General features: G+C 40.7%; 1 protein-coding gene across 2 annotated transcripts; it reads right to left on the bottom strand.

The window, feature by feature from the left end:
- Positions 1-723: 723 nt before the first annotated feature.
- On the bottom strand, positions 724-13359 carry colec10 (collectin sub-family member 10 (C-type lectin)). 2 transcript variants are annotated; one of them, XM_086217316.1, is made up of 7 exons: positions 13112-13359; positions 10274-10345; positions 5234-5305; positions 3021-3074; positions 2244-2339; positions 1670-1881; positions 724-1518 (listed from the first exon to the last, which is right to left on the bottom strand). In XM_086217316.1, exons 1-7 carry the CDS (start codon positions 13224-13226, stop codon positions 1288-1290), a joined length of 852 nt encoding a protein of 283 aa, XP_086073442.1. In that variant the 5' UTR covers positions 13227-13359; the 3' UTR covers positions 724-1287. The 2 variants fall into 2 exon arrangements, with proteins under 2 accessions (XP_086073442.1, XP_086073443.1); XM_086217317.1 differs by lacking the exon at positions 10274-10345.
- Positions 13360-14685: the final 1326 nt, after the last annotated feature.

Genomic DNA, 14685 nt, shown 5'->3' with positions numbered 1-14685 from the left:
GCCATCTTTAAAGGCCCAGTGCACAATCCTCTCTCTGATAAGAGACAGAATATCATGTGAAAATACAGACAGTGAATGTACAGCTAAAAGGCAAACGTGGAAAATTCATTCACAATGTGGTTGTCATGGTTGGGAGCCGACATCACTGAGGGCCTGGGTTCCCCCTGGACAGACATATTAATAAAATACTTCTGATTCTGATGATGTAATTCAACTTTTGGCCGTTTGGGGGCACACTGCTACAACAAGAAGACTGACAGCCTGACATACATGTACTATGATACAAATGTACATGACTTATATAAAAGCAGTTTGGCTACCACGTTAGCTAACAACTTAATATGTAATTGTAAAAATTCAGTTACAATCACCTGGCTGATATATTTTGAATTTTTAGCGCACATCACTTACTTCAACGGAACACTGTGCAGACTTGAAACAGTAAACTTTCCCTCTGAATTTTGGGATTTTAAGATGACCTGAAAGACCAAAATCTGCTTAACATTCAGAAATGATGGTGAAACACGCGTCAAATTATTACTGCCTTATATAAAACAGTAAACTTAAGCAAAATCAGAATTTCTCTCGCAATGCTGCTGCAGTTTGATATATAAACCATAACAGATGTGATGTCACCAATCACATCCAAACAAAGTAAAACTGCGCTTTGTGTTGAAGGTTAAAAAGAACGAAATACAGGAGGTGGGTGTTGATTTCTGCTGTTTATTGCCTCGTAATGAACACAGTACATGAAGTGGCACAGTTCTCTCAACATGGCCTGTTAAAACCCTGCCCGCTCCGCCATATTGCTCATGAACTGGCAAAGTTTATCCGTAGAAATGATACAACAATTAAAACGACTTTATAGGAATAGAATATAACGATTAAGAAAGCAGAAATTTTACATGGAATTTAGCAGCTCCAGCTGATAATGAGTCTCCTGCGGGTATCATGAAGCACCATGTATGAACTCACCCTCAAGCTTGTCACGATAGCGCACTGAGGTTCACCTTTGACCTTTTGGATATACCGTCACATCATCTTTTCTTCTTATTAGACATTCTCCATCCAAATCAGCAGATGATTTCATGAATTATGGCCTCAATTATGGCCTGTTTTGTGAGGTTCAAGTTCATATAAAGTTCAAGAGGATGTCGGTGCCATGGTTGAGGAAATTCCCTTTAAGTGTTCCTGAAATCTTGTTTTTGATGGCCGAGAGCAACCCAAGAACATAATGCCTGGCTGTCGCTGGTGCATGGTGCAGAGGCACACAACCACAAAACTGACTCACGAGGACGCCATGTTTGACATCACTCTTCCTCCTCTTCCCCTGCTTTTTTGGAACTCACAGATGAAAAACATGGCGGCTTCACACTCCACATGACCCCACGTCCCAGTGCTGTGCAGCTCAACGCAGCTTGTGTTTGTGGTGGGTGGACTGAGCTCCACTTCTTGACTCCAGCCAGTAAACCCCTGCAGAGGACTGGCGTCTGCATAAAGGTATCCGGCTGTTCCGTTCTGATGAAACAAAGGTATTTCAGTCTTTCTTACTGCGGGACATAGATGAGACAATGTGGCACTGAAGGTTTTTATTGTTGCTCTGCATACTCATTAATACTCAGAGGGAGTGTGTGTGCACAGATGTGTGTGTACATGCACATGCACTTACTGTGTCTCTGTTTTGAGCCTGCACACCAATATAAACTCTGTTGAGTCCTGCCTGACTGACATAATCAGCCATGAGGCGGTTGGTATTGGTGGTCTTTGGCATGGCGAGGGCGCCGCCTCTTAACTTACAGTTCATCAAGGCCTCTCGGAACCTCTTAGCCTCCTTCACCAGGAGGTAGTAGCTCTCCTCTGTTTCCGTTAGCCCCAAGATGACTGGACAAGGAAAGATTTTAAGTGTTTCCCATGATGAATGACTATCATCTACAGTCACATTCTTAGGAAAAATGAGCAGAGTCACTGTAAATATGAATAAAAAAATCATCAATGTTCATTATACTGTTTCTTGCCCAGTTTGGTGTCAACCTAAACATGTATATTTTAGAGGGAAACAGTAGAATGTAGAAAGAATAGAGAATATGTTTTCCATACATCAAAGGAAAGACACATGATGGAAAATGCACTTAGACACCACTTTTATAATTTGTGAATATTTTACATGAGCAGACACCTTTTATCTTTAGAGGGTTATTATTTGCCTCGTACCATATATGGTATACAATACCATCCTGACTCACCATGCTTCACAAACTTGACAGCATTCCTTAGCTTTCCAACACTGACATCCAACTGTTCAACCACCTTCCTGTACCTGCCGCAGTCACACGTTGTGCCTGATAGATGGAACGAGTTACATGAGATTTCACAGTGTTCAGGCATAAATCTCAAACTGTCTTTGAAGAGCCTGGTACGCGCCGACAGTGAGCAGACATGTATCGTGGTGTTGCATGGCCTTGGGCCGTTCAACCATTGAGGGATAATTTATTCGTCATAAAATGTTCTTATGCATAAATTTGTTCTTACATACTAAAAGACATTTTAGACATACCGGCAAGAAGCAGAGCCTGATGGCTATATGCAATGCCTTACTTCTGACATCTATTGTTTGCCTCCATTCTTCGCTAGCCTTGGTCATTGCCAAATTCTTGTGTGTAATAGAACAACTGTTTGCGTAACAACGTTTCGTGAGTGATGCCCAGCACCCTGCTATCCTGTCATAAAATTAGGGAACAACAGTAACAAGTCCAATGAAACTATTTAGCCAATTAGGTTTTAAACCCTCTCAAAACACTCTAAAGTTAGCAAATCAACTTTAGTAGTATGAGCTGATTGGGCCAAAACAACGGAAAACATCACTATGTGAACTCTATTATCACAGTAGAAGACTAGAGATCATCTCCAAGAATGTTTATGACTTTATAGTTACTTTTTTCATGTCCATGTTGTAACAACAGTCCATTTCTATCCATTCAATGTGAAATACAGAACCATGCTGTCATGTGTTATAATCTCACCTGGTTTCCCTTTCAAGCCAGAGGGTCCATCAAATCCTTTATCCCCTTTGTCACCTACAGACAAATAGAAAGTAAATTTGAGGCAAAATTTTAACTGGATATCCTGGTTAGATATTTACCTTATGTCAAATAGCTGAAAATAGAAACTGATAATGGGTGATATTGCATTGTAGTTACACACAGAAACCACTAGATGGTAATGTCACACAATGCTACATCACCACAGAGTTGAATTAAATCCAAAATGACATAATTAATGTTACAGAATGTCATTAAAAAGCCACTTTACTAAGTGAACCCATTTGACATGTTTTCCTCATGATATCTACAGCTTTAATGTGTGAATTAACTCCACTGACAGTTGCCGTTTTTGGGGAAGTGGGCTGCAGTACAAACATGCTGATAGGCAGGTTTTATTTGAGGAAGAGCTAGTAAACAGTGGAACATTGTATGTGATAAAATCACTTGCCTGAGTGTGTGTGTGTGTGTGTGTGTGTGTGTGTGTGTGTGTGTGTGTGTGTGTGTGTGTCTGTGTTTTTTTTTTTTTGTGATTATAAAGGAACAAGCAGCAAAAGCAGATTTGGACATTCAGAGTACACGGAACCACAGACAGTATGCCACTCAAACAAAAACAAATATCCACATGTCGTACCCTGCTTCTAGAAGTCATTATTAGAGTGTTAAGTTAAAGTCGGGTTCATATAATCCTCTCAAAATGATTCCATTTGAATAACACATAATTATATTCTTCATAGCCTTAGATAAATGCTCTTTGTTAGGTGAGCTATGTGTGTGTTGTTCATTTGCCAGGTTGCACACAACAAGCTGACGGTCGTATGGCATTACAGAAAGGCAATATTAGAATACTATACATGTATATCTCGATTTCTGTTTAATAAATGACCAGTTTTGCTGACACAGACATCTAAATTGAACCATTTCTTGTGTGTAACTTGGACACGACAAAAAATTCTATAAAAGTGTTACAGAATTTCAGTTTGTTATTTTGGTTTGTTTTATTTGTTATTCCCAAGAGGCGAACAAAATCCTGAAAATGTGCATTTTTTTTCAGGTGGTTTATGAGTGTTCTGAACCAAGTAAAATCCGAACGTGTGACCTCAGTGCTTGACTGTGATACAAAGCCACTTTCCTGTAAGCATATTAAACATAATAAATACTGAGAAAGTGATTGCTCAGAGAAGCAAGGAAACATGCTCATAAAACAGTGTAACAACCCTGCGTGTGCTTGTTGGCTGCTTGTTAGCTTAGCACAATGAGCGAGAGTGGATAGTTGAGTTAGCATACCTCTGTCTAAAGTCACCAAACAACAAAATGGTTTATGCCTTTAGTAACAGAGCTGCAATTTATATATCATTCTCTATGAAATAACTATTTAAAATTGTGAGATGGGATCAGTTTGGCATTGCGCCACAGGACTTTGGCCAACAAAACAAAACTTTTGTTCGTGACTAGAAGAGTAACTGCTGCTATTATCAGGATTACAGCTGGACAAATTAAGAACCTGATCAATTTGAACCAGAATACACAGAGAAGGAACACCAGGATTTGGAGTCTGATCAGACAAAACAAATTTATGCTAACCTGCCCATTTGTTTTCATTCATTGCACAAAGCTAACTGGTGCCCAGTCGGTCTCTGTAGGTCTCAGCTCTCTAATGCAGCATAGAGGAGACAAGAGTCTGTTAGCTTCTTGTCTGGCTCTGAGGAGGACAGACAGTCCTCATATTTCACAAAAAATTGGCATTTCCCCCCAAAACCACTCACCAACAAGTATTTTGTGTGTGTATTTGTTTCTGTTGCGTTTTTATATGTTATAGAAATGTCTGTTCCGGTTATTTCACCATTTGGTGTCAGTCAATATAGCGCAGCTGTCCAGGTGCAGGAGGGGTTCAGGAAATATTATTTCTTCTTTTATAAAGCCATCAAGGTCCTGCAGAAACCCCCACAGCTCCATGTTTGCAATTTTTTGGAGCATGGTTTTGACAAATGAAGTCTGTTTTCTGAGGGTTGAAAAGTTGAATGGCACCAGAACAAGGACACATTTACATAGTCGACAGATAAGAGCTGCTCTTCTTTCTCCCATGCTGTACACAGTAAGTGAATTAGTAATGTTCATGAAAACGGATATTCATCGAGTAAAACAACATAATATACACTGTACATGAAGTTTTCAAAATTTTCTTTTTGTTCTACCTTTGTCTCCATTAGGCCCCATCTTTCCGATGTGACCAACCTCTCCTTTAAGCCCCGCCTCTCCTGGCGCTCCTGAGGGAGAAGAGGAAGAAAGGTGGAAGAGATACTTGAGACACGGTCAAGACACAATGGCTCTAATCGATCAGATAATATTTAGAAAAGGTGGGGTCAACCATACTTTACAGATCTAGAAATAAGAAGTGATTGTTATAAAGATCCTTCATTGTTCAATATAGATCCTCTGCTTCTGCTTTTTTATTTGGGATATTTTTATAATTACTATTTCTCATGGCAGTCATCGTTTTCCATTTTTTTAATTATTTTGTTGCTTCCAAACCTATTCATCATTTTGTAATTGTATGCTGCCATCTCATCCTTTAGATTATCTGAACCCTGAGGTTGTTTCCAACAATCCCTGCTGCATAATTTGGTTCCTAAATTGATACTGTTATTATTATTATTATACTCGTAATTTTGCTGGAGGCAGAACTGCTGATCCAGTTCAGTCACTAACAACAGCAGTCTGTGTTGAGGGGCTGTTTGCGGTGTGTGGAAGGCTGTAGTGTGCATAGCCGCAGGCTAGGGTTTACATCAAGTGGAAGCATTTCAGAGTCAACACATCTATCTATGTAATCTTATTATTTGGGTTCCTCTTGATTGAGTGTGTTATCAACAGTGTTGTAATACCCAAAGCGCAACTTGGGAATTCATTTTTTCATCATTTATCTTGATGATTACCGTAACCTTAAAAGTGCTGGTGTATCACATCATCACATCCACCGCAGAGAAGATTTTTGTTTTCTACAACTTGATAGTTATCATCACAATGACAGGATTACTTTCTACTACAATTTCTGAAATGAGAGATACTGGACAGTTGAAGGCAGCATTCTGATGAGGAGAGAGAGAGTGAGAGAGAGAAAGAGAGAGAGAGAGAGAGAGAGAGAGAGAGAGAGAGATTGTGTGTGGTCTAGTTTCACAGTGGGGGTCTGAAAATGCTGAGGCCATTTCAACTGTAGTGCTAAAACATGCTTTGTGAGGACCAGAACATTATAATGGCTCTGTAAAGTTTACAGTTTGGTTTTAGGCTTTCAGCTTGTTGGTTATGGTCAGGGAAAGGGTCCATGGGATGCCATATATCAATGAAAGGCCCTCACTATCCATCCATCCACCCATTTCTTCCGCTTATCCTGATTAAGGGTCACGGGGGGGCTTTCGGGCGAGAGGCGGGGTTCACCCTGGACAGGTCACCAGTCCATCACAGGACCAACACATAGAGACAGACAACCATTCACACTCACAGTCACACCTACAGTCAATTTAGAGTATCAATCAGCCTCGTCCTCTCTTGATGTCTTTGGACTGTGGGAGGAAGCTGGAGTACCAGAGAGAACCCACACAGGAACAGGGAGAACATGGAGACTCCTGAGCTGGGACTCGAACCCAGAACCTTCTTGCTGTGATGCGACAGTGCTGCACCACCGTGCCGCCTAGGCCCTCACTAATGTAGTAAAAAAACGAGAAAGTGTGTGTGTGTGTGTGTGGGGGGGTGTTTTTGGAAAAGCTGGGGAGCAGAGATCAGGGCTTCAAGCCAGTGCTGAGTATTTCCTCAGGAAACTATTCAATTGGATATTAATGGTGTTTGAAATTCTAAGTGACACACTGGAGCGGATTGTTGCTGTGTTAGAAGAGTTCAACAAACACACACACACACACACACACACACACACACACACACACGGACAGCCAGCTATCCACTGCTATTTCCTATTTCCTCCTGTCTTGAGTTGATTTTCTACTTGATGATTTGAGGGACGTGTTGGCGATAGGTGTGAGGTCTGGTAATGTCTGAGGCTCTAGCCGCTGTTGGGGAAACTTCAATATTTCACTATAATTTGCGTGCAGTTTTGTGGTAATTTTCTGCACGAATGCCTGAGAATCATTATTGCAAAGAAAATATTTTAACAGTACTGACCTGAGAATCAGTTGTGAGATTAGGTGTTTTCTACTTTGTGAAGAAATTTAATCATTGGGACTCTTGTTATTCCTTCCGTTTAAAGTTGATTAATGTTGTTTTTGCAGTGCACACACTTGCCAGTTAAACCGTCTGGCTAAACTTTCAGATAACAGTGCTTCCTATCACTGCAGTTGCTCTTTATAATGGCCAACCCCTCTAACCGGTTTAACGTCTGGACTCCCCATGCAGCTGCTGGAAGAGAGTGAAGGCCACAGTGTCTCTGCAATCAAGGAGCACAAGACTTTTACAAAAAAAAAAACCCAAACTTGTACTGTGCTATATGGAATGACAGGATGTAATCCTAAGCAAATCTCAGCTCATTCATACATTGTTTGCTCAAAAACGAGCAAATATCAAAACTAGAATTTCTGCTGTTTAGTTTAGTGGAGAGAGAGCTCGATCACACGAAACAAATGGAGTGAGCCAGATTTTACATTTGTTCTACATGTACTTCACCGCTAGCTGTGCCAACAGGTTCATTACAAGAATCATCAACATTATGTAACGGCAAACTCTGTTCTTTGCTTCAATAATATAAATAGTACCCTGGCCACCTGTCCACTGGTTATCAGTTTGACAAACAATTAACGGAAAGAAAAATCCTTCACAATCCTGCTCACAGTAATAAATCGTTTTTGTTACCAGGGTATTAACTGTCATATATTCCCTTTTTAACGTTCCAAAACTAAAAGCAGCTATTTCCTGTAAAAATGTCCTAAATTAGGACAGGGAATACATGCGTCATCTGTTGAGCTGCTGAAATGCTGCTGTTGTAAATCACTGAAAGAACCTGCCTCCGTTCTTCAGAAAAACCATAATAACTGGCTTCGCTTTACAGTCAAAAAAGCACCCCAAAGTTGAATAGGGTTCACATATATCTGTGTGCCCATGCAGCTGCACCAGTGTGACAGGACCCGAGCAACCAAAACAACCTGATGATACAGATCATAGTGACACAAAATGAATGTTTCATCCAACTCAGAGAGAATCTGATTTACAGCAACGTCATGCTAAATGAATTGTTTTCATTTTCCCGTCCTCAGTAAGAGCAGAAGAGCTAAAGAAATTCGGAGAATCGCCTCCTGATGGAAAAGCTCCAATTTGGGATTTAAAGGAGAACATTTTTTGAGGGTGCTGCTCCTCAGTTTGCTGCCCCCGTGTAGTGTTTCTATTATTGGTTGATTGAAATGGGGTAGTTATCGAACGTACGGCCGCAAGCTAGTTTCAAGTAAAAAAACAACAAAAATGAATAAATTTTAAAAAAATAGAAAAAGAACTTTTCTCACAGGAGACCAGTTGAGCTTTTTGCCCTGGCAAAATATTGCAAAGTATAATTAGTGTACAGGATACTGTTATGGTTGGTCATACATGGAAACTTCCTGGAATTTCCTCTCTGTTGATCAGCAAGCACCAGTCTTCAGGGGTCGTTCTTATCAAAATGACAGATCAATGGCTGATTCAGGAAAGTCAGTTGATGTATTATATTTGGATTTTAGTGCAGCGTTTGAGGTCATGTCATGGTATATTACTGAAAAAGTGGTTTACTTATGGGTTGCAAAAACTGCCCTCTTGGCTACTGGGTTCAATCCCACTTATCTGAAAGAACAATCTACAAGAATCTGTTTATACTGACTTGCGAGCAGGCTATAAATTGTGGCGTGCCTCATGGCTCAGGCCACTCCTTTACGTGATATATATTTTACATTTCAGATCCACTAATTCAATTGCTAATTATAATTTTTACCCATAATATGACCATGCTTGAGCCTTGTTATTTAAGAGGTAGCTTGATAATATAAAACACAATGTGTTGGTTTTCTCTGCATGCACAATTATATTTTCTTTATCTGCATCAGATATTTAGTGTTTTTAATGCATTTGAAAGAATATCCAAATAGCGCTTAAAGACAAATAAACCAGCAGACAGATCTACCCTCCTTTCAACTCTGTCTGTTTGTTGGTAGGTAGGTCTGTCTGCAGTTCTGAAGGTAGGTACATATGTATATCCATAGATATTTAGTTGGGTGTATATGTCTATCTGTAGTTAGGTAGGTAGGTTTGGCTGGCTGTAAGGTAGGTAGGTAGGCAGGTGGGACTGTCTGTCATTGTTAAGCGTGTCTGTAGGTAGGTAGGTAGGTCTGGTTGTTGTAAGGGAGGTTGGTAAGTTGTTCTGTATGTAGTTATGTAGGTATGTTTGTCTACAGGTAGGTTGTTAAGTGTCTGATTAGTTAAGTTGTTCTTTCTGTAGTTAGGTTGGTTGGTCTGTGTGTAGTTAGGCAGGTTGATAGGTCTGTAGTTAGTTTGGTAGGTGTGTAAGTAGTTAGGCAGGTTGTTAGGTCTGTAGTTATTTGGTAGGTCTGTAGTTAGTTTGGTAGGTCTGTAAGTAGTTAGGCAGGTTGTTAGGTCTGTAGTTATTTGGTAGGTCTGTAGTTAGTTTGGTAGGTCTGTAGTTAGTTTGGTAGGTCTGTAAGCAGTTAGGCAGGTTGTTGGGTCTGTAGTTATTTGGTAGGTCTGTGTGTAGTTAGGCAGGTTGTTGGGTCTGTAGTTATTTGGTAGGTCTGTAGTTAGTTTGGTAGGTCTGTAGTTATTTGGTAGGTCTGTAGTTAGTTTGGCAGGTCTGCCTGCAGTGAGGCAGGGTGGGAGGTCTGTCTGTCTGTCTGTCTGTCTTTAACTTGTCAAGAATGCTACCAGGTATTGAGACTCTCACCAGCACAGAAACCGTGTTACACCCCCACTGTGAACTTCATGTAGTCAAACTTAAGCCTCTTTGTTAAATATAAAAGCCCTCCCAGTCATTATGTCTGTGGTCTTTGGCCTTTGTGACACATGCTAATAGATCTACCAACTGTGGGACTCTCAGTCCTGCATCTCACAAAGATAAATGAGTGGGTAAAATGAACATATAATCAAAATGAAATACATCTAAAACTGGGGATTGGCTCAACCAGATGCCTGTTTGCTCCCACAATGAAAGACAGAGTAAATGATTTATGAAATATAGACAGAAGTTCTAGATATTCTACCTGGAGGCCCTGGTGGTCCATTCTTCCCCAGTTTCCCCTGGTCTCCCACCTCTCCAATCTCACCTTGGTCTCCTTGACAGAGAGAGAGTTAACATGTGTGCAATCAGTACAGCAGTGGGAGAGAGTGTTTAGAATATAAAGTGCTTGTGTATGCACTCCTTGCTGATATATGGGTGGAGCATCAATACAATTACAAGAAAATTATACATTATCCAAACTGAGCGTTTGTGAATAAAATCCTGTTCGTGTGAGAGCTCTGCTGCGAGGTTAATCAAATGTGGATGTTTAGAAGTGACTTTTGACTCCCTGTGTTCATTTTAATAAATGTGCCAAACTAATATAATCACCAGTTCCATATAAATATTTAAGTACTTTTTGGAGTTAAAAGCACAGATGATGAAACCTTTCCCAAGAAACTGGGAGAGGTTTCTGAGTGTGTGTTACCGCTGCCAGCGGCACTTTATACCTCCTTGAGCACGGGATTGTAACCAGCCCCTCTAGGAGTCTGGAGAAGTACTTAGGGAAATTAATATGTCACTTCTGCAGGCTGTGTAGACATTATCTAATAACGCAACTCTATTAGTGTTCAATTCCTTTTCTTTTTCTTTGTAGATTCCTGAAGTGAAACCATAGACAGCGAAATTACTCACATAACTCACTTGTGTGATTTAGATCAAATCGTGTTACGATTTCCATTAGATACAGCTGCCAGCTGGGATTGAGAAGCCTTAGAAGAATGAGGATGTTTCGTCAAGTAGCATAAGAAACGTGTGGCATAGGTGAGTGATATCAGGACTCTTTTGATCAGTGCTGCATCTACGTCTATTTTAAAGTCAAAGTGCCAGTGAATTCATTTCAAGAATGTCGGTTGAAAGAAGTTCAAATAGAAAAGGACAGTTGTTTGGAATTTTTTAGTGGTTTAAACACAGGAAAATACACATCTGACAGCCAGTTGAGTACACAGATCTGAGCGTACTCACAGGCTTTGTGGTCAGTCGTATCTGCGTTGAGTGTCTTTCAAATAATCAGTTCAGTTTAGTGGCAGCTGTCTAAATACACACTGTAACACAGGGACTTTCTAACATGCATAGAAAACACAGTGGAAAACTAACACACACACGCGCGCGCACACACACACACACACACACACACACATATAATTAAGTTAATTTGGGGTCTTTATGTCATTCATTTCCTGAGAGCTTGCCTAATCCTGACCCTTAACCCTGTTAGTTTTACACTCTTTAAGTGTGTATCTTCATGGACTCAGTTTCTATTACTTTGTTTTCAGTTTCCTATTTTCCATTTTGGGGCGGTATGGCTTGGAGGTAGCGTGGCTGTCTTGCAACCGTGGGGTTGCTTGTTTGATCTTTGCTTCCCCTAGTGACCATGTCTAAGCATCCTTGAGCAAGACACCGAACCCCTTATTGTCCCTGATGGCCCTGCGATGGACTGGTGAACCCCACCTCTCGCCCAATGTCAGTTGGGATAGGCTCCAACCCCCTGTGACCCTGAACAAATAGGCTGTATAGAAAATGGATGGATGGATTTTGCATGTTGTCGCTAGTACCTTTTTAATTTTGTAATCACTTTCCTCTGGTAACCAGGTTTGCTGTAATTCCTGTTTTTGTCAGTTTTCCTGTCTATTTTTGGTGAATCACCTGTATCTTGTCTGGTAATTCGTCCTGCCAGGCCCAGTCTTGTTCCCACTGTTTCCTGCCATCAGGGTTAGGGTTGCTCTCACACCTGTTTCTTATAGTGTAATTAGTTCAGTTTGTATTTTTGTTCGGGTCTTTGGCCAGTCGTAGCTGGAATGTCTGTTCAGATGTGTTTGTCCTTGCATTCATTGTGCCTGTTGTTAACCTTCCCTTTTTTTTTTTTGGTGTTCAGTTCTGCTTGAGTTTTTATTTGGATTATTAAACAAACAGTTATTCATCTATTGGATCCTGGCTGCCTCTGGTTCTCTGTGTTCAGCTTCCTTCACTACAAACATGAAATCCCTCAACTGAACTCTTATACTTGATTCTTATTCCAGACCTGGCAACAATCCTAGGGATGAGCTGCTTTATGTTAGGGTAGCTGCTTAGGACACCAGCTCTTTCCTGAGGATCATATAAAGTTACTGCACATGATGTGCGTTGGGCCACACACACGCACGCACGCACGCACACACACAATGAACTTCTTGAACAGAGCACCAGATTCAAACTCTTTAGTGAGCATTTCATTAGTTTTTCTTTTGGGCCAAAACAAAAATCAGGGGGGGAAAGAAATGGTGCTCCGTTTACTGTTTTATGAGGTCTGTCTGTCTGTATCAGCAGGGGAATAAGCTACTGGATGTCGTAAAATGGAAAACACACGAAGGGGAGGCATTCCCTCTAAAAGACTATGGGGAAGCAGACCATTAGCTATTAAACTACAGGACTTTACATGCTTGCTACCTTTATCATCAGCTCTGAAAACCAGAAACACGTAAGGGGGTGTTTCCTCAGAATTTTCCACTCTGACTCTTTTATTGGACAATATATTGGCAGTAAATTAACATTCACATTTATCATTTTTAAGCTTAAATGGTTGTATTTCCAACAGTAGCACAAAAATGATAAAGTGTACACACCAAGAGGCCAACTGGCACCATCATTTCTGAAAATGTATTTCTTCTCCCATGCAACTTTTACGATTCCAAGTATTTTTGGAATATTGTTACTAATTTGCTACATCTGTTTTAGTGCTGCCCGGTCAGGTTAATGCACTAACATTCTCGCTCGCACACACACGCGCACACACACACACACACACACACACGACACAAATATCATGACAGATGCTACATGTTACCTTTAGGTCCAGGTATGAGGGAGTTGGTGCAGACTTCAGAAGAGGCAGAGATGTAATAGAGCACAGCTGCAACACCACACAGTAACCACAGTCCTGTGCTGCTTCCTCCCGCCATCCTCTCGCTCAACCACCACTGACCACCGAGGAAGGTGTCGTATTTTAACAGATGGGTGCTGAGGCCGAAGCACTGACCATATGAGTCATCCCCTGCGCTAAGATGTGTGTACTGCCAGACTGGACAGAGGGTCCTTAGCACTAATGAGCAGACCTTCTCAGAGGGAGAGCACAGCTATGAGTTTGTTTACAGAAGCCCTATCGGGTCCGTGTCATAACATCAACTAACACTAAACAGAGTACTGCATTCCTCTGAATGTCTCCTTTGTTAGGAACTTGTAACTGTGATTAATTACATGTGGAATTCAATCATTAGACCAATTAAGGAATAGTAGTGTCAGTGAATTTATAGTAGAATGCTCTGTAATGTGGTCCCTCTTTTTTCCCTGATCCTTCTTATTCTTTTTTTAATGAGCTCCTGCGTTTCCAGGCATGCAAACAGAGGAAATTCTGCACAGTGGTCCAGAACGAGCTCACGGTCTTGAAGATGGCACAACAGCAACCGGCTAAGGTTTACAACTTGAAAAATGAATTGCTTTAACCTTTTTTTTCTGAAAAAACTGTACCATTTATGAAGCTTATCTCACTCCCACATTTTTCCTACGTTGATATTGCTCAACCGCATCTTCACACTGTCCTCCACAAAAAAAAAATCCAGGCGGACTTTGATATATCAGAAATTGAGCCCACAGTTAATCAAAATGTTGTAGTGTAAACAGTAACTTGAAATACTCACTAAATAGATATGATTTTTAATGAAAATTCACTCTCAAATTGAACATTCTTTCCATTTCCAGCTGTTCACAAAAGGCATTTGCTTGATTAGATGGAATGTTCACACTCAGTGAGGATGACGTTTTTGTACAGGAGGTAGAGCTGCTGCTGTTTGGTAAACAGAAAGTCCCTGGCTCGAACCTCGGCTCCTCCAGGGTTCATGTCACCTGGTCGACCCGGAGAGGGTCGGCCTCCTCAGGGATCACAATGAATCGGCTTTCATTCTTTCAGCACTCATTCTTCTGAGGATGTGCGTTTCCTAAATGATGTCAGTTTTCTTGATCATTGCCAGTTATTTATCATTGTTGGTTTTTGAATGAATCCCCACATTGACATCAATTCACAAGTCCAGTCTTTGTGATGGGTGATGCAGACGTGATTCAACTTCAAGGTTCAATGATCGTTTTGATTTGGGCAGTTGTGCTGATGGACCCTCCTCTATTTTTCAATTCTTTTTCTCCTCTTCCTCTTTCTTCCCCTTCAAATTGCATTTTTGTGTAAATGAAAATGTCTGGTCCTGAGCCATTGTTGTGCAGTAGCTTTAATTTGTTTTAATACATACCTTTGAATTTTCTTTCTTAATTTTGTCTGAGTTATATTTCAACAGATGTTTTCACATTTATTTCTTCATCTATGATGACAGAAACGTCCATGACACTGCGCATGAGCACATCCAGCAGTTACAG

This window comes from Aulostomus chinensis, chromosome 11 (genome assembly GCF_037954235.1).
Source record: "Aulostomus chinensis isolate RoL2024-O1b breed Wild chromosome 11, RoL_Achi_v1.0, whole genome shotgun sequence".
NCBI classification, from domain to species: domain Eukaryota; kingdom Metazoa; phylum Chordata; class Actinopteri; order Syngnathiformes; family Aulostomidae; genus Aulostomus; species Aulostomus chinensis.
This window is presented reverse-complemented; position numbering and strand designations above follow the sequence as displayed.

Bases quoted from the DNA above. Each gene is read 5' to 3' on its own strand.
- colec10 (XM_086217316.1), bottom strand. From the start codon at position 13,226: ATGGCGGGAGGAAGCAGCACAGGACTGTGGTTACTGTGTGGTGTTGCA. The intron at 10,346-13,111 runs GTAACATGTAGC...CTCTCTGTCAAG, and splicing joins CCTCATACCTGGACCTAAAG to GAGACCAAGGTGAGATTGGA. The intron at 1,882-2,243 runs GTGAGTCAGGAT...TTCCTTGTCCAG, and splicing joins TGTCAAGTTTGTGAAGCATG to TCATCTTGGGGCTAACGGAA.